This window comes from Camelus dromedarius, chromosome X (assembly GCF_036321535.1).
Source record: "Camelus dromedarius isolate mCamDro1 chromosome X, mCamDro1.pat, whole genome shotgun sequence".
Taxonomy (NCBI): domain Eukaryota; kingdom Metazoa; phylum Chordata; class Mammalia; order Artiodactyla; family Camelidae; genus Camelus; species Camelus dromedarius.
In genome coordinates this window covers 77,803,105-77,820,600 of record NC_087472.1, presented here as the reverse complement: position 1 = coordinate 77,820,600, position 17,496 = coordinate 77,803,105, and the positions used below count along the sequence as shown (strand labels likewise).

Sequence of the window (17,496 nt, the reverse complement as noted above, 5' to 3'; positions counted from 1 at the left end):
GGGGATTGAACCCAGGACCACATGCATGCTAAGCACGTGCTTTACCACTGTGCTATACACTTCCCCCATACAGTTCTGACTTTTGAAACCACCTTAATGTTTCACATACTTAAAAAAATAAATGAAATTAACAAAGATGGGGGCGGAATCCAAAAATAGAATACAAACAGAAACAAATGAACCTTAGTCATATTTCAAATACAGCCTCACCCAAAGGGGAGCAGGAAGAACTAACCCAAGTAACTTTTGAACAAGGTATCCATCAGGCTAAAGACAAAAAGGACTGTAACAAACACTGGCCTCTGGTTGGTAGGCTTATCTTCCACAGTGAATCAGGTTAGTGAATCTGAAATTACTGAATGTGTATTTTAGGACTGAGCAAATAAGTAAAATTCTTGTGGATAATGAGGATCGGGTTTCTCACTGTTGGAGAAGGGAGTTACAAACAGAAAAGGAAAAGTCTACGAACACTGGGGTGTTGTGAATAACAGCTTTTCTTCTCTGTGACATTGGTATTGTAGATTTCAGTCAGAACTTATTGTGGATTTTAATATACAGGTAGAAAGATAGATGTGAGTATGGATTTACATACATATGTATATATGGATTCACTACATATACACATTCATATTTATATCCTATCTCTGTCCACTGAGAAGGCCTAGAATCAGCAACATGACAGAAGCAATGAGCAGTTCTAGGACCCAGATCTTGGTGTCCTCAGTGCCATTGTCCACTAAAAGGAAACAAGGCTCCTTGGGGGAAATGGCTGACTCCAGGGCCAGGACTAGGAAAGTACAAGATGGGCCTGAAACATCCTGATATGATCAAAAGAAAGGATGTGCTCAAAAAATGATGGAGACGTAAACTATAATGAAAAAAGAATATGAAAAGGAATATGTGTATGTACATGTATGACCGAAACATTATGCTGGACACCAGAAATTGGCCCAACATTGTAAACTGACTACACTTCAGTAAAAATAAATGAATTTTTTAAAAATGATGGAGACATGTCAAAAGGACACAGCCAGCTCGAAGAGACTCCCTCTGGCCAAAACTAGAACAATCTGAGCATTAAAATACTGATAATTCTTTTCAACAAATGGTGTTGGTAAAAGTGGATATCCACATGCAAAAGGATGAAGTCAGAGCTTTATCTCACATCTTACACAAAAATTAACTCAAAGTGGATCAAAGATATAAATGTAAGGCTGAAACCTATAAACCCCTTAGAAGAAAACATAGGTGAAAGCTTCATGACATTGGATTGGATTTCTACTAAAAGCATAGGCAACAAAAAAATAGGTAAGTTAGCTAGGTCAAAGTGAAAAACTTCCACACATCAAAGGACACAATCAACAGAGTGAAAAGGCAACCCATGGAACGGGAAAGAATATTTACAAATCATATATCTGTCTGATAAGGGGCTAATATCCAGAATATATAAAGAACCCCTACAACTCAACAACAACAACAGCAACAAACAATTCCATTTAAAAATGGACAAAGGACTTGAATAGACATTTCTCCAAAGAATATATATAATCGAGGCCAAGAACCACATGAAAAGAAGCTAAATCTCACTAATCATTAGGGAAATACAAGTCAAAACCGCAGTGAGATACCACCTCATACCCATTAGGGTGACTACTATAAAAATAAATAAATAAAATAAAAAATAACAAGTGTTGGTAAGGCTAAACTTATCAGAACTCTTGTGCACTGTTAGTGAGAATGTAAAATGGTACAGCCACTGTGGAAAACAATATGGTGGTTCCTCAGAAAACTAAAAGTAGAATTACCATATGATACAGCAACTCCATTTCTGGATATATACCCAAATGAATTGAAAGCAGGGACTCAGAGAGCTATCTGTATACCCATGTTCATAGCAGCATTATTCATAATAGCTGAAAGGAGGAAGCAACCCAAGTGTCCACCAATGGATAGCTGGATAAACAAAATGTGGCATATACACCAAAATGGAATATTATTCAGTCTTTAAAAAGGAGATTCTGACACATGCTACAATATGGATGAACCTTGAGGACATTGTACTAAGTGAAATAAACCAGTCACAGAAGGGCAAATACTATATGATTTCATTTACATGAGGTACTTAGAGTAGCCAAATTCATAGAAACAGAAAGTAGCATGGTGGTGGCCAGGGGTTGGAGGAGGGAGAAATAGGGAGCTGATGTTTAATAGGTACGGAGTTTAAGTTTGGAAAGATGAAAACAGTTCTGGAGCTGGATGGTGGTGCTGATTGCACAACAATGTGGGTATACTTAATGCCACTGAACAATACTTAAAAACGGTTAAGATGCTAAACTTCATGTTACATGTATTTTTATCACAGGTTTAAAAATTATGCTTGGTGACAGAGACAAGATACAAATGATGACCTATTATGTGATTTCATTTATATACGATGTCCAGAATAAGCAAATCTAGAAAGAGATTAGAGGTTATCTAGGGCTGTCAGGGGCAGAAAGGGAGTGACTGCTAATGGCCACAGGGTTTCTTTTGGGGGTGATCAAAATGTCCTACAATTAGATTGTGGTGATTTTTGCACAAGTCTATAAATATACTAACTACCATTGCATTGTACAACTAACTCGAGTTATGGTATGTAAATTAGATCTCAATTAAGCTACTTTTATAAATACATATAGTAGTAACAGATTTTAACCTGTAAATTATGAATCTCATAGTGATACAAATAAACAAATGAATAAATACATGGGGAAGAAGAGAAAGCTCTTTGGCACAGTAAAATCCCAGCTACACATGTAAAAGAAAATCATCTTTTGGCCACCATCATAGTAGTAATTGCTTCAGGCAAGAATCATCAATGTATGCTAGATAGTGAATGTAAGTTTGAAGAAAAATTGGAGAGTGACATAGTCTCAAAGTATGTCCCTATAAGATACTTATTAATTACAAAGGGAAAAGAGTACCTTTACAGAGGAGAAACCTGGAAGACACTACGTTAATCGAATGATCAAAGCTAATACCAACAATTTTGAAATTAAGCAATACTTCGTGCTTCCGGATACACCAAGTAGAACACAGCGTCACTTCTGTGGAATTCCTGCCAAAAAATGCATAATCCAAATCTAATCCTGAGGAAACATCAGATAAACCCTAATTGAAGGACATTCTTCCAAAGAACTGACCTGTGCTCTTCAAAAACATCAAGATCGTGAAAGTTAATGGAAGACTGAGACATTGTTCCAGATTGAAAGGGACCAAAAAGACCTGATAAAGGAATGCGGCTCGTGACCTAGGATTTCCTTTTCCTAGGAGAGGACAGTATTGGCATACCCACTAGGATGGCTAGAATCAAAAAGTCAGATAACAAAGTGTGAAGATGTGGAGAAATCGGAACAGTTGTACTTTGCTGGTACAAAGGTAAGAAAATGTCCTTGTTCTTAGAAAATTCATACTGAAGTATTTAACTGAAAGGGCATCACCCCTGCAACTATTATCAAATACTTAAGAAAAAATTATAGATAAATAGATACCGAGAGAAAAAGAGAGACAGGGAGAGAGACACAGAAAGAGAAAGTAAATATGTTATTATTTTGAGGCTTGGCTCTTTTTTCTTTCTTTCTTTCTTTCTTTCCAATCTAATAAGCGAAAATGGGATCGCGTTGTCCTAATTTTCATCTCTTTAATTACAGGGAGACCATTTAAAATGTCCTAGAAACCATAACCCAGAATGACTACAAAGGCTGTAAAATCTGACAGATATTTATTGAATGCTCACTCTCCACTAAGTTCCAGCGGTAGAAATATGAAACAGCACACCTAGTAGATGTGAAACAGTATCTAATTGTTGTTTTAATTTTGCATTTCCCTGATAACTAAAGAGAATGAGCAATCTTTTCATATATTATACATCTTGTGCACTTCAGATGTCTTCTGCTGTGAATTACTATTCACTCATGTCCACGTCCATTTTCTAGTGTATTGTTTGTCCTTTTCTTATAGATTTGTAGATACCCTTTATATGTCCTAGAATCTAGAGACTAGTTCTTTGTCACAGAAATCAAAAGACTAGGTGGAAACAATCAAGTCTGTGAAGCTCAGGGTCTGGCTTGGTGAGGATCACCTAGTTTTAAATGCCAGATTTTGCAACCGAGGGAAATATTTCTGGCTTGTGCTGTGGGTCACTGTTGACTCAACTTGAGTATGTTTGAAAACTGATGGAAAAAAAGTAGAATGAAGTGTAATTCATAAAGTGTATGACCTGTATTCTGCTGTTAAAGGAAGGAATTAGTATTGGTGCATCTGGCCTATGTAATTACTCATTAGAGTTGACCATTGAACAACGGGGGGCGGGTGTTAATCAACGTATCATTTATAGTTGGCACGCCATATCTGCAGTTCCTCCACATCCAAAGATTCGACCAACGAAGAACAGTGTAGTATTGTAGTATTTACCACTGAAAAATACCCTCCCATCAGTGGACCTGCACGGTTCAAACCTGCGTTATTCAAGGGTCAACCGGATATATACATTCTACTGTGTTAAATAGTTTTTATTTGTAATACATAAATATTAATTTATGAGTTAAAATTCCATTTAACTTCATGCTAACTTTTTTTAAAAATTGGAGGGGTAATTAGGTTTGTTTGCTTATTTATTTTTTTAAACATTTTTTATTGAGTAATAGTCATTTTACAATGTTGTATCAAATTCCAGTGTAGAGCACAATTTTTCAGTTATACATGAACATACATATATTCATTGTCACATTTTTTTTCCCGCTGTGAGCTACCACAAGATCTTGTATATATTTCCCTGTGTTATACAGTATAATCTTGTTTATCTATTCTACATTTTGAAATCCCAGTCTGTCCCTTCCCACCCTGTTTATTTATTTTTTAATGGAGATACTGGGGATTAAACCCAAGACCTTGTGCATGCTAAGCATGTGCTCTACCACTGAGCTATACCCACCCCTACCACGTTAATTTTTTTTTAAGAGAGGAGACATACATTTCTCTTCAATTGCCATTGGTATTTCCAAGCAAAGAACTGCTAATCCCTCTCTTTTGTTTAACAGAAGGGGACTGAAGCCTGGGGAGTGGGCATGGCTTGCCCAGCTCCATGCAGGCAGGCATCAATCTGATTAGAACCTGTTTTCCTTAGTTCCTCAGGTCAGGGTGGGGTCCAGCTTGACCTTGGCTTCCTTCTCCCTTATATCTCATAACGAAGTATGTAGTATGTGCCCAATAAATGCTCCGGGAAAAGGCCCTTCATCAGCCTTGGGACAGAGTGGAGTGTCCAGACACCAGCCGGGTAGGAGAACAAACAGCCGGTGCTGCATAAATCCTCAGACTTGGTGCTGATAGAGCCCAAGACAAACCATCGTTGGGGACGCTGTAAGTGCTTCATGAGTGCTCCCAATCAGTGCTCCCTACTAATCTCCTGGTTCACCGGGACAACTCAATAGTTGCTGGGTTACCTTCAGTGCAGGAGTGAGTACGGCGGAGGAGTTAGCAGTCAAATCAGTTCTCAACGACAAGCTAAGTGCTCACCAGGAGTCCTGAGGGGAAAGCACAGGAGCCTAATTCGTGCTCCTAAGTGACACAGTCAGTACTTGTGAATGTTTCTTCTAGTCCGTCCCTGGTTGGGGGAAAGGCTGGGAATTCCCAGAGCTCCCTCAAAGGATGGGAAAGGAGAGACCGCGCTTTATTTTCCCATCTATGAAACCGGGGCACAACGGCGTCAAGCTGACTTGCGCGGGTGGGCAGTTTCGGGGGCGAGGCGGACGGGTAGGGGAGCAGGCTTTCTCTCCTCCCTCCGCCATCCTCCCCATCTGGGCTTCCAAGGATTAGGAATTTGGAGATTGGACAGTTCGTTCCCGGGCGGCCAGAAGCCCTCCCGACACGAACGTTCAGGGACTGGCACCCCAAGAGGTTGGAAAGGTGCGGGAATGAACGTTCCGCGAGCCGAAGTCCTCCTGCGCCCCGCTCCTCTCAACCTCCCGCTCCTCCTTCCCTCCATCCTCCCGCTCCCCTCCTCCTCCGTCCCCGCCCCGCTCCTGCCCTCTCATTGGCTGGGCCGGCCGGCCGGGCCTCCCCGGGATTTAAAGGGCCCGCTCTCCGCGCCGCCCTGGGAGCCGCAGCTGGTCCCGGCCTTGCGGCCTGCGGGGGAGGCTGCCCGGAGGAGGCGGCGGCGGTGGCGGCGGCGGTGCGTCCCCGGCCCCCTGGACCTCAGCTTTCTTACTGCCAGGTAGGTCGCCGGTGGTGCACGCGCGGCTCTCCAGCTCACATCCTGAGCCGGCCTCCCCTTGCGGGTCTGCAGCGCGTGTACTAGGGCCCCTCTCCATCACCTTTCCAACTACCCCTTCTGCCGTGTCCCTTCCCACCACCTCCACCTCCCTGCAGCCCCCGGGCCTGGGCAGGGCTTTGTTGGCGGCCGGGAAAGGCCGGGTAGGGGTGGGATGGGGCGCGCAGGGGATACAGGACACCCCCCACATCCGTTCAAGGAGAGATGCACACGGCCTCCAAGTGTCACAGGATCTCCCTCTCTGCCCTCCACACAGAGTGACTCTACATTGGAAACCAGGGAGGCCCCCACATTTGATATACGGGCCTAGAATGTACACCATTCAATCACCATCGGACCCGGACTGTTCCCAGCATACAAGAAACACAGGTCTTTCATTCACCGCAGGTTACGGGCTGTGTGTGTGCACCCAGGACAACCCCAACACACACAGTTGGCGGCTCAGCCTGATGTCCCTGACACTCACACCCTCTCCCAGCCCCCAGTACCGTGTCTCTACAAGGGTTGGACAGCACCAAACTGAAATCTGAGTGCTCAAGTCCATCCCTTGAGTATCGTCTGCCCCGTGGACTTCCCAGCTAGCTCCCTCTATGTCCCCCGTTTGGCAGGTCTATCCATCTGTCCATCCATCCGTGGGGGTCCACAATGGCCACCTTCAGCCGCCAGGAATTTTTCCAGCAGCTGCTGCAGGGCTGTCTCCTGCCTACTGCCCAGCAGGGTCTTGACCAGATCTGGCTGCTCCTTGCCATCTGCCTCGCCTGCCGCCTCCTCTGGAGGCTTGGTAAGTGCCTGCCACACCATGGGCCACCACACCAGGGATATCACACCTGCCACGTTCATCCCTACCAAGCCAAACCTTATCCTGCCAAGTCTTGCCAAGTCAGCCAGGCTCCGACACGTCAAGCCTATCACATCCCACCAGGTTAAGCACCATTCTACCATACCACGTCCTACTACACCCAGCCACCTCATGCTCCACCACGGCAAGCCACATCCTGCCATGCCAACCATGCCAAGCCATGCCTTTCAGTATTCCTGGGTTCTGGGATTCTGGAAAGCTGAAGTTCTTGGATCTTGGGATCCTGAAATGTCTACATCCCAAGGTTATAAGATTCTGAAAATGCTGATGTCACAAGGTGATGGAAAGTACCGCATATCCCCAAGTACCATGTTATAGGGTTTGGAGATTCCAACAAGTTAAAATTCTCACCTTCTAAGCTTCCCAAATGCTGGCATTCTAGAATCAGGGCATAAGCTTTCTGGATTCTAGGATTCTGGAATGTTTCCACAATCGTGGCAAGCCTATATCCAAATGACAAGATTCCAAGTCCCCAAGGTTCCCATAGGATGCTGAGAATTTTGGAAATCTGAGATTCAGAGGTTCTACACTTTCTTTTTCCTTATTCTTTTATTTTAAATGGATGTTTTATTTTTTTTCCCCCCAGGTTTATCAGTTTGAAAAATTTCAAAGTTACTGAAAAGCTAAGTTGAGAGAATAGTGCAGTGAACACCCATATATGCATTACCCGACTGGATTCTCCAAATGTCACCATCTTGCTACATAAGCTCGCTCTGTTTATCTATCTATCTATCTGTCTATCTATCTATCTATCTGTCTATCTATCATCTTCCTGAATCACTTGAATAACCTGCTGCCACTGTACCCCCAATCCTTTTCTGTGTGTCCCCCAAGAACAAGGACATCTTCCCCCAAACTACAGTCTCAACCATCACCCCTCAGGAGATGCAATCTGGATGCAGTAATATTATCCAATATAAGTTATGCAGATTTCCTCCAGGGTTCCCCAGATGTCCGTTATAGATGCCTCTTTTCTTTAAACCCAAGCCCTTCCATCTCTCCAGCTCCCCAACACCTGCTTTGGGCCCCCTGCCATCCCATTCCAACCTCTAAGCCTTTCTTTACCTGGGCTGTGCCCTCTGCCTGGGTTGCCCTGCTACCAGTCCCGCTCAAATTCCCTTTCTTGTTCTCTCCCTCTGTCTCTCTGTCTCTGTCTGTCTCTCTCACGCAAAGGGTTGCCGTCCTACCTGAAGCACGCAAGCACCGTGGCAGGCGGGTTCTTCAGCCTCTACCACTTCTTCCAGCTGCACATGGTTTGGGTCGTGCTGCTCAGCCTCCTGTGCTACCTCGTGCTGTTCCTCTGCCGACATTCCTCCCATCGCGGCGTCTTCCTCTCCGTCACCATCCTCATCTACCTACTCATGGGGTACGGGTGTGAGTCCTCATCCCCACGCTGTCGGCAGAAGGGCGGGTGGGTCCCCAGATCGCTCCTCGTGAGGCTGTCCAGGACAGGGAGGACATGGGGTGTTGCTGGAGGGGGGACTCTGAGAGACTTGTGCTTTCTGAAGGCTCTTTGGGACAGGCTGGACTTGGGCTCCCCCTGGAGGAGGGATCCCTGGAGAACTCTTCCTTCATGAGGTTGTGCAGGGCAGGGGAAGGTATATCCTCCTCGCACCTGGGTTTTCCCCCTCCTTTGTGGCCATGGGAGTCATAGGGCCAAGACCACCACCTTTTTCCTCAGTGAGATGCACATGGTGGACACGGTGACATGGCACAAGATGCGAGGTAGGCAGCCCTGGACCTCTCACCTGCCCCAGCCCTCCAGCCCCACTCCACATCTCCTAACTCCCCAACCTAGTCTTTCCTTCCTCACTTTTCTCCCCCATCTGCCTCGCCCACTGGACATGCAGACCTCAGATCCCCCTTACGTCTGTGTTTTTCTCTACCATGACTTCTCCCCATCTGTCTGTCCCATCTCATGGAATCTCTTGAGTCAGGGTGTCTGCCAGTCCCGGACCCACCTGCTCGACTGCCTGTCTGACCCTGTGCCCACCTGTCCACCCTTGGACTCTTCTTTCCTGCCACCTCTCACCTGGTGTTCCCCGTGCCCCCACGCTGACCCGCTCTCTGCTCATCCACTTGACTGTGGGCACCACACATAGGGGCCCAGATGATCGTGGCCATGAAGGCGGTGTCTCTGAGCTTCGACCTGGACCGGGGTGAGGTGGGTGCAGTGCCCTCGCCCGTGGAATTCATGGGCTACCTCTACTTCGTGGGCACCATCGTCTTTGGGCCCTGGATACCCTTCCACAGCTACCTACAGGCTGTCCAAGGCCGCCCACTGGTGAGGTCCTGGGTGGACAGGCGGGCAGGGACTGTGGGAGCCACCGTGGGGCCGTGTTCATGGAGTCTTGATCCCCACAGAGCCGCCGATGGCTGCAGAAGGTGGCCCGGAGCCTGGCGCTGGCCCTGCTGTGCCTTGTGCTGTCCACCTGTGTGGGCCCCTACCTCTTTCCATACTTCATCCCCCTTGATGGTGACCGCCTCCTTCGCAAGTGAGCACGGCCTTTGAGGCCTCTGCCCAGCAGTGAGGGGGGTTGGGTAGGGACCTGGGGTCTCCCCGCTCTGAGCTTGTCTCTTAATGCTTCTGTCTGTCTTCTGTTACTACAGCAAGAAACGCAAAGCCAGGTAAATGAAGGCAGGTGCTGAGAGCGAGTGGGGCTGACTGGGGGGATGCAGCGTGGGGCACAGTCTGTGACCAATTGGTTCTGTAAGTCTGAGACTGTCCGACCGTCTACCATGACTAGACAGAGACTGAATGTCTGTCTGTGGCTGTGGTTTGACCCAGACTGGCCCTATGACTCCATGTACAATGGATACTCCAACACATACTGTCTGGCTATCCATCTGTTCCACTGTTTCACCATTAGAAGCAAGCTGTGACTACAACGGGGAGTGACAAACACATGCTGGTTGGTGACACTGACCTGTGACTCTGGCTAGGGGTGTATATGGGTTATTTTTCTATCAGCCACTGGCTCCTTGTGTGGGACTGGAATTCTGGTTGTCTGGCTGTGCCATTGTCAATGACGGGGGTATGTGGCTGCCCTGGATAAGTCAAGTCTGACTCGTCTGTAACTCTGGCTGGGAATGGGTCTGACTGTCGCATGTGGTGTGCGTGCGTGTCTGTGGTGGATTCTGCCTGTGGGTCTGCCTCCTCTGGCTCCGGGGTGTTGTCTAGCTGAGGGGTTATGAACGACTGCGTGCCTGTGCCTGTCTGCAGGACCAGTCATCCACCCCCGGTGTGACTGTAGGATTTCATCTGGCTGTTTGAGTGTGTGACTCTCTCCCCCACTTACTGGCCACTGATTCTGTCTGCTGCTGAATGAGGCTCTGAAAGGGGGAATGACTTGGCCTAGTGTCACCCAGCCAAAGCAGCCATGCATGAATCCCAGAACCTAAGCATTTTCCAGTGTAAGATGCGGCCTGTTTTTGACCGTGTCTGATTGTACAACTGACAGGATGACTACCTTGAGTGTAGAATTGTGTTCATGTGCATAGCAGGGTGCTTGGTGGTCTCCGTGCCCTACTAAAGGACTTCCACGTGTCTTAGGGTCACTGAGTCAGGTCAGAGAGCTGGAAGTCTGGGAGTCTGATCGAATGTGTGTTTGGACACGTGGCTGTGTCAGTGTGTAGGGTGGTGAGGTCGGCCTCTAACAGGGGCTGGGTCTGGATGTCTGGCCACGTGAGGCTGCGGGACCGGGTGAGGCTCACACAGCCATTTGAACTGCATGAGACTTACTGGTGGTGGATGGATGGATGGGTGGGACTGTCATACTGCATCCCTTTTGCTGCCATGTTTCTGTCTGTCTCGTCTACGAGCAACTCAGGCCAGCTTCCGGGGCCTCTCTGACTCTTTCCTTTCTTCTCTGCTGCCTTCCTGACTCCTGGGGGCCCTAGGGGCACCATGGTAAGGTGAGTCTACAGAGTGGGGTCAGGGATGCTGCCACACGGTGGGGTGTCACCCTGGGGCCCCGGGAGTGATGCCTCTCCCCCCGGCTTTCTCCCCAGGTGGCTGCGAGCCTACGAGAGTGCTGTCTCCTTCCACTTCAGCAACTATTTTGTGGGCTTTCTGTCTGAAGCCACAGCCACGCTGGCGGGGGCCGGCTTCACCGAGGAGAAGGATCACCTGGAATGGTGGGGAGGGCTGGGGGGCCCCCCTCTCCCACAGGGTGCCCAGAGGAGATGTGGGGGGGTGCTCCCCGGGGAGGGAACAGCCAAGAACAAAAGCGTGGCGGTCAGATGGGTTGAAATCCTCAAATGAGTTTGCATATCTCTTTTTTGCCTACAGGGACCTGACAGTGTCTAAGCCACTGAACGTGGAGCTGCCCCGGTCCATGGTAGAAGTTGTCACAAGCTGGAACCTGCCCATGTCTTATTGGCTAAATAACTGTGAGTCACCAAGAGAGTCGGGAGTCCTCAACCCACGTCCCTTTCACACATTCAAACAAGCTGAAGATAGCACAGGGACCAAAAAAACCCCAAATCCCTGCCCTGGTGGAACTGACATTTTGATAGAGGGAGCAGATAAGAAGAAAAAAATACACAATAGTTCAGGTGGTGATAAGTGCTATGGTGAAAAAAAATAAAGCTGGTAAAGATGATCTGGGAGTGTCAGCAGGAGTGTTTGGGTGGGGGTGGCTGCAATTTTAAATGCATTTGCCAGAGCAAGTCCCACTGAGGAGCTGACATTTGAGCAAAGACCTGGGGAGGGTGAGAGAGCAAGCGATGCAGATATGCGGGGGAGGCATTTAACACATGGCAAGAACAGCAAGTGCAAAGGTCCTGAGGCAGGATCCCAGCTGGCACATTTGAGAAATAGTGAGGAGACCAGTTTGGTGGGATCAGAGTGAGTGAGGGGACCAGTTGGCAGGTGGTAGGGTCAGAGAGGTGACGGGGGCCTGGTCTTCTAGGGCCTCTCTGGCCACGGGGAGGACTTAGGCTTTTTCTTGGGTCCAAGCAGAGGAGGGCTGTGGGCTGACTTGGGTTGTGATGGGGCCCTCTGGCTACTGTGAGGACAGATGGGAGGGAGCGAGGGCGGCAGTACATATGGAGGGGAGAGATCAGATTCTGGAAATGACGGGATTTGCTGAGAGTTTGGTTGTGGGAGTAAGGGGAGGGCACATCAAGGGTGATTCTGAGGGTTTTGCCCTGAGGAACTGGAAGGGTGTCGTTGACACTGGCTGCACTTGGGGAGACTATGGGAGGAACAGGTTGGGAGGGAAGATCAGGAGCTAAGTTTTAGACATGTGAAGTTTGAGGCCATTATAAAGAGACTTTATCCCTGGGGACCCTAAGAGGTGGTGGGTGTCCTCACCCTGGCCTATGACCCCATCCCTGAGGAAGGGCAGGGGGGAATCTCGGGAGACTCTCAACTCAGTCTCCCCCCCTGCAGATGTTTTCAAGAACGCTCTCCGCCTAGGGACCTTCTCAGCCGTGCTGGTCACCTATGCAGCCAGCGCCCTCCTGCACGTGAGCAGGGCAGAGTGGGACTGGGGTGGTAGCCCGGTGGGGGGGCAGGGCCTCCTCCTCATTCACTTCATTAACCGCCCCCCACCGTTGCCCTGCCAGGGCTTCAGTTTCCATCTGGCTGCGGTGCTGCTGTCCCTGGCATTTATCACTTACGTGGAGCACGGTGAGTGCAGAACCCAGCCCAGCAGATGGATGGAAGGTCGGTGGGGAGCTGGAACCACTGTCCCTCCACCAGGAGGCTAACCTGACACCCTTATCACCCCCTCCATCTGCCCTAGTTCTCCGAAAGCGCCTGGCTCGGATCCTCAGTGCCTGCGTCTTATCGAAACGGTGCCCACCAGACTGTTCACACCAGCATCGCTTGGTGAGGGTTCAGCCTAGGCCACCTTGTGCCCAACGCTCCCCCTGAAAAATATTACTTCCATCTCTGTTTTATATCTGTCTGAGGGTGACCAACTTCCCCTTTCAGTGCCTGAACCAGCCCCGTAACCTCACCTCTATTCACTGGCATCCATTTCTCTAATGACCATTTCTCAAGCAACTGCTGTCTACATACCTGGCATTAGTTTCCCCCGATGAACATCTGTTGAGTGCCTGCTGGTACCAGGCACTGTTCTTGCGGAGCTGGAGACAGTAGTGAACAAAACAGACCAAAGTCCCAGCCCTCTGGGACAAACATTTTAACAGGGGAGACAGGAAATGAAAAATAAATCAAGTATGATAGTTTGTTAGATTGTGATTAGTGCCAAGGTGAAAACACATAAGGGACAGAGGAAGGGAAGTATCAGGGGGGCGAATGGTTTCTAGTTTAAATGAGGAGGTGACTTTTGAGTTTTTCACTGAAGAAGGTGAGGGAAGAAAGCATTTCAGGCAAAGGGAACAACCACTGTAAAGGCCCTGAGATGGGAGAGGGCCTGGACTGTTCGAGGAACAGCGAGGAGTCCAGTGTGGCTTGGCTTGAACAAAGTGAGTGGTGGGCCCTGTAGGTCTTGGTGAGGATTTGCTTTGGTTTGGTTTTTTTTTTTTTTTTCTCATTCTTTTTGCAAAAAGAAGTATGGACAATTTCAGATTTGTCTTCCACCCAAACCAACTTAAAGCCCCACCTGCCATGTTTCCTTCTCTGTCTGAACACTCACATCTCCCCCAACCTGGACACTCTCATGCTAACAGTACCCTCATCCTTCGACCACCCCACCTTGAGCTCCCATAGGAGAACCTTTCCTTTCCTACGGCGGGGGGGTTGCCCTAGACATCCTAATTCCTGTGCCTTGTGCGTTTCCCTGGGCTCCCCTGCCCAGTTGGGGCTAGGAGACAGTGATTAGGTCCAGCTGCCAAGCATATACATCTGTCCCTCACAGGGCCTGGGGGTGCGAGCCTTAAACCTGCTCTTTGGGGCCCTGGCCATCTTCCACCTGGCCTACCTGGGCTCTCTGTTCGATGTTGATGTGGACGACACCACAGAAGAGCAGGTGAGGTGGGGCCCTGGGCTGGTGACTACGCAGGGATGTGGTCCCTGCTTGTGGGAACCTTGAGGACAAAGGTGGGGAGGCCGTGCAAGGCATGAGGATCTCATGTTGTGTTGTGTGACTCTAGCTCGTGCAGCCTGTGCTCCTTGGTCCCAATTTTCCCATTGTCCCTCCGGCTGATTCACACTGTTGGGTCTTTTACTTGGGTGAAGTGTGCAAAATATGTTTATTTTACTTATAAAATTTATTTCATGGAGCTGGAGGGCAAAATCCAGGTTTTACTTTTTTTTAAGTTCATTATTTCATCATAGTTTTCTTTCAGCCGAATTTGCACACTCTCTTTCTTATTTAATTTTTTTTTAAATATTTTTACTTACATTGTGCAAATTCTGGATTCTATTTTAAAAGCACATGATAAAATGTATGCGCTATTTTTTACTCAGGTGGAGTATGCACAGTCCAGATTTTACTCCTTTTTAAATGAAAAACAATTATAAATAATGTTTATTCATATGGCTCTAGCAGGATCCATCCAGGTCTTGCTTCTCTTTTAGTTAAATTCTTAACTGAAAATCAAACTTTATTTTATATTATTTTATACTTTGTCATTAAAAACAATTTAAAATTTTTTACTCAGGTTAAATGTGCAAAAGCTGGGTTTTGCTTCTTTTTAAATAAAGTTTTTGCCTTATTTGAATTCAAGTATTAAAAATAGTTAATGCATATCACATGGTTCAAAAACCAAACTGGGGGGAGGGTATAGGTTAGTGGTAGAGGGCGTGCTTAGCATGCATGAGTCCTGGGATCAATCCCCAGTACCTCCATTAAAATAATAATAATAATAATAATAATAATAATAATAATAATAATAATAATAATAATAATAATAATGATGTTCAAAAAACCCCCAAACTATTCAAGATGTTCAGGGGAAAGTCTTACTCCTACTGTCTTACCCCCTGCCCTCTTACAGATAAGCACTTTTATTCTTTTTATTCAAATATTGTCCTAACACTTAAGCATAATAAGCAAATATAGAAAATCTATTTTCATTCCCTCCCCCTGATTTTTACCCTAAAGGTAACACATGAATGACACTGTGCTGCATGTTGCTTTTTCACATAATAATTCCTGAAAATCTTCCACATTAGTAGTGTCCTCATTCATATTTTTCCACTGTGACACAATGTAGTTTGTCCCCTATTGGTGGACACTCAGATGATTTCCACTCCTTTCCTATTGCTTTTTGGTTTTTTTTTCACTTTTTTTAACTACTGTTTTTTTAATGGAGGTACTGGGGATTGAACCAAGGACCTCATGCATGCTAGATGTGGACTCTACCACTGAGCTCTACCCTCCCCACCCAACTCCTGTCCTATTGTAAGTGATGCTGCAGCAAGTAATACCTTCAATTGTGTGTGGATTCCCACAGGTGCAGAAAGAGGCAGAAAGAGCTGTAGGATCTATTCCTTTTTTAAAAATTTTATCCTATTTAAAACATTTTCTTTAAATAGAGGTACTGGGGATTGAACCCAGTACTTCATGCATGCTAAGCACACACTCTACCACTGAGCTATACCCTCCCACCCCCATAGGATCTATTCTTGATACAAGATGGAGGGGGTGGGGGTATAGCTCAGTTGGCAGAGTGCATGCTGAGCATGCATGAGGCACTTGGTTCAATTCCCAGTACCTCCATTTGAAAAGAAAGACAAGAAGATGAAGAAGTTACCTTTTTGCCCTCCCACCAGCAGTGTGTGATCCTGCCTGTCACCCCACCAACTGTGCCTCTCAGACTTCATGGAGATGTTTGCCAGTTTGAGAGGAGGAAGATTATGAGTGAGGCTGAGTATCTTTTCATATGTTTAAGAGCCATTTTTTTTCCTTTACTGAAAAGGGCTTACTCACCTCCTTTGTTAATTTTTGTCTTTTTAGAAAAAAAATGGTGGGGGGTAATTAGGTTTATTTATTTATTTTTAATGGAAGTACTGGGGATTGAACCCAGGACCTCGTGCATGCTAAGCACACACTCTACCACTGAGCTATACCCTCTCCTCTAGTTTTTGTCTTTTAAAAAAAATCAATTTCCAGGAGCTCTTTATTTATAAGGGAGAGTACAGGCTAAAAAGTGGGATTGCCTTGACTTGTCTTGTAAAATGATTTTTAAAGGAGAAGAAAATACAAAAGGAAAAAAAAAACGAAATCTGCTTACCTTTCTTATTGTACCCAGTCTCTTCTCTCAGGCCTCACCTAGGGTTGCAGTGAAGTCACAGAAACATCCTTGAGCAAAGGATGGGTTTTCTTGAGGCCTTCTTTGTTCTTGCTGAGTGGGACCAACCGTCACCTCTCTCTCTCCCACAGGGCTACGGCATGGCGTACACTGTCCACAAGTGGTCAGAGCTCAGCTGGGCCAGTCACTGGGTCACTTTTGGATGCTGGATCTTCTACCGTCTCATAGGCTGAGGCACAGATGTGGACCCTCACAGCTCCCTCAAGACCCCTCCTCAGGGTCCCACCTCTGATGGGGGATGAGGGAAGGCCCTCTCTCTAATTCTTGACCCTCTCTCCATCCTTGACCTCCCCCAAGACCCCTACACACACACACACACACACACACACACACACACACACACACACACACACACACACATCATTTCCATGCCTGTCAATCCCCACCCACCACAAGGCGGGAAGGGAGTGGTCCCTTCTGGGGCCTAGGGGTGGAGGATGCTTGGGGAAGCAGAGAGGGGGAGATCCAGGGCCTCCCCGCCTTCCTTGTCCCTTTTTATATACGGTTTGTTATTATCGAATAAAAGTAGGAAATGTACAAAAGGTACTTTCTTCACTGCTAAGTGGCGAATAGGAGTGAGAAAGGAGGCACAGAATGGATAAAGGTTTAGCAGCTGGACACCTGAAGTGGGAGCAGGTTGTGATTGGTTCGTGGCCAATTTATTATCATTCATGATTGGATGATAAGTCTGAGGCTAACACTGCTTAGGATAGATTGGATAGTTGGATGTGGGGACGCCTGATACTAATTGGCTGGGAAAACTGAGGGATCCCCATTCTGATGGGTTGCTCTGACTGGGACAGAGGAAGGAAAGCAAGACAGATGAAGAGATGACACTTATTGGTCCTTAGGAGTGAGGGGTGTGGGTTCTAATTGGTTAGAAAGCCTGGAATGGCTTTGGACTCTGATGAACAGTCTGGGTGCCCACCGGCTTTGAGTTGTGGGGTTCTGATTGGCTCTTTAGAGTTGGCACAGGGAGATTGAGGTTCTCCACGTCAATTGGCCAGCAAGGCTGAGGTGAGGGGTCTGGGTTTTGACTGGTTCTGACTTGAAGTTGGGAGAGGTGAAGATGACCAGAGGGAGAGACAGAGGCGCAGTGTAT

At 47.2% G+C, this 17,496-nt stretch overlaps 1 protein-coding gene across 3 annotated transcripts; it reads left to right on the top strand.

Annotated features, from left to right (window-relative positions):
* Positions 1-6,134: 6,134 nt before the first annotated feature.
* Positions 6,135-16,754, top strand: PORCN (porcupine O-acyltransferase). Of its 3 annotated transcripts, none has more exons than XM_064483216.1 (15): positions 6,135-6,250; positions 6,916-7,088; positions 8,340-8,532; positions 8,848-8,891; positions 9,269-9,330; positions 9,531-9,661; positions 9,777-9,794; positions 11,067-11,081; positions 11,178-11,303; positions 11,458-11,558; positions 12,562-12,638; positions 12,738-12,801; positions 12,917-13,002; positions 13,997-14,107; positions 16,466-16,754. In XM_064483216.1, exons 2-15 carry the CDS (start codon positions 6,953-6,955, stop codon positions 16,565-16,567), a joined length of 1,266 nt encoding a protein of 421 aa, XP_064339286.1. In that variant the 5' UTR covers positions 6,135-6,250; positions 6,916-6,952; the 3' UTR covers positions 16,568-16,754. The 3 variants fall into 3 exon arrangements, with proteins under 3 accessions (XP_064339286.1, XP_031301153.2, XP_031301154.2); XM_031445293.2 differs by having other exon boundaries at positions 9,269-9,450; XM_031445294.2 differs by lacking the exons at positions 9,777-9,794; positions 11,067-11,081 and having other exon boundaries at positions 9,269-9,450.
* The last annotated feature ends 742 nt before the right edge of the window (positions 16,755-17,496 follow it).

Excerpts from the sequence above, each read along its gene's own strand:
- PORCN (XM_031445293.2), top strand. The coding sequence starts at position 6,953 with ATGGCCACCTTCAGCCGCCAGGAATTTTTCCAGCAGCTGCTGCAGGGC. Across the intron at positions 12,802-12,916 it reads TATCACTTACGTGGAGCACG|TTCTCCGAAAGCGCCTGGCT; the intron begins GTGAGTGCAGAA and ends CATCTGCCCTAG. Across the intron at positions 13,003-13,996 it reads GTTCACACCAGCATCGCTTG|GGCCTGGGGGTGCGAGCCTT; the intron begins GTGAGGGTTCAG and ends TGTCCCTCACAG.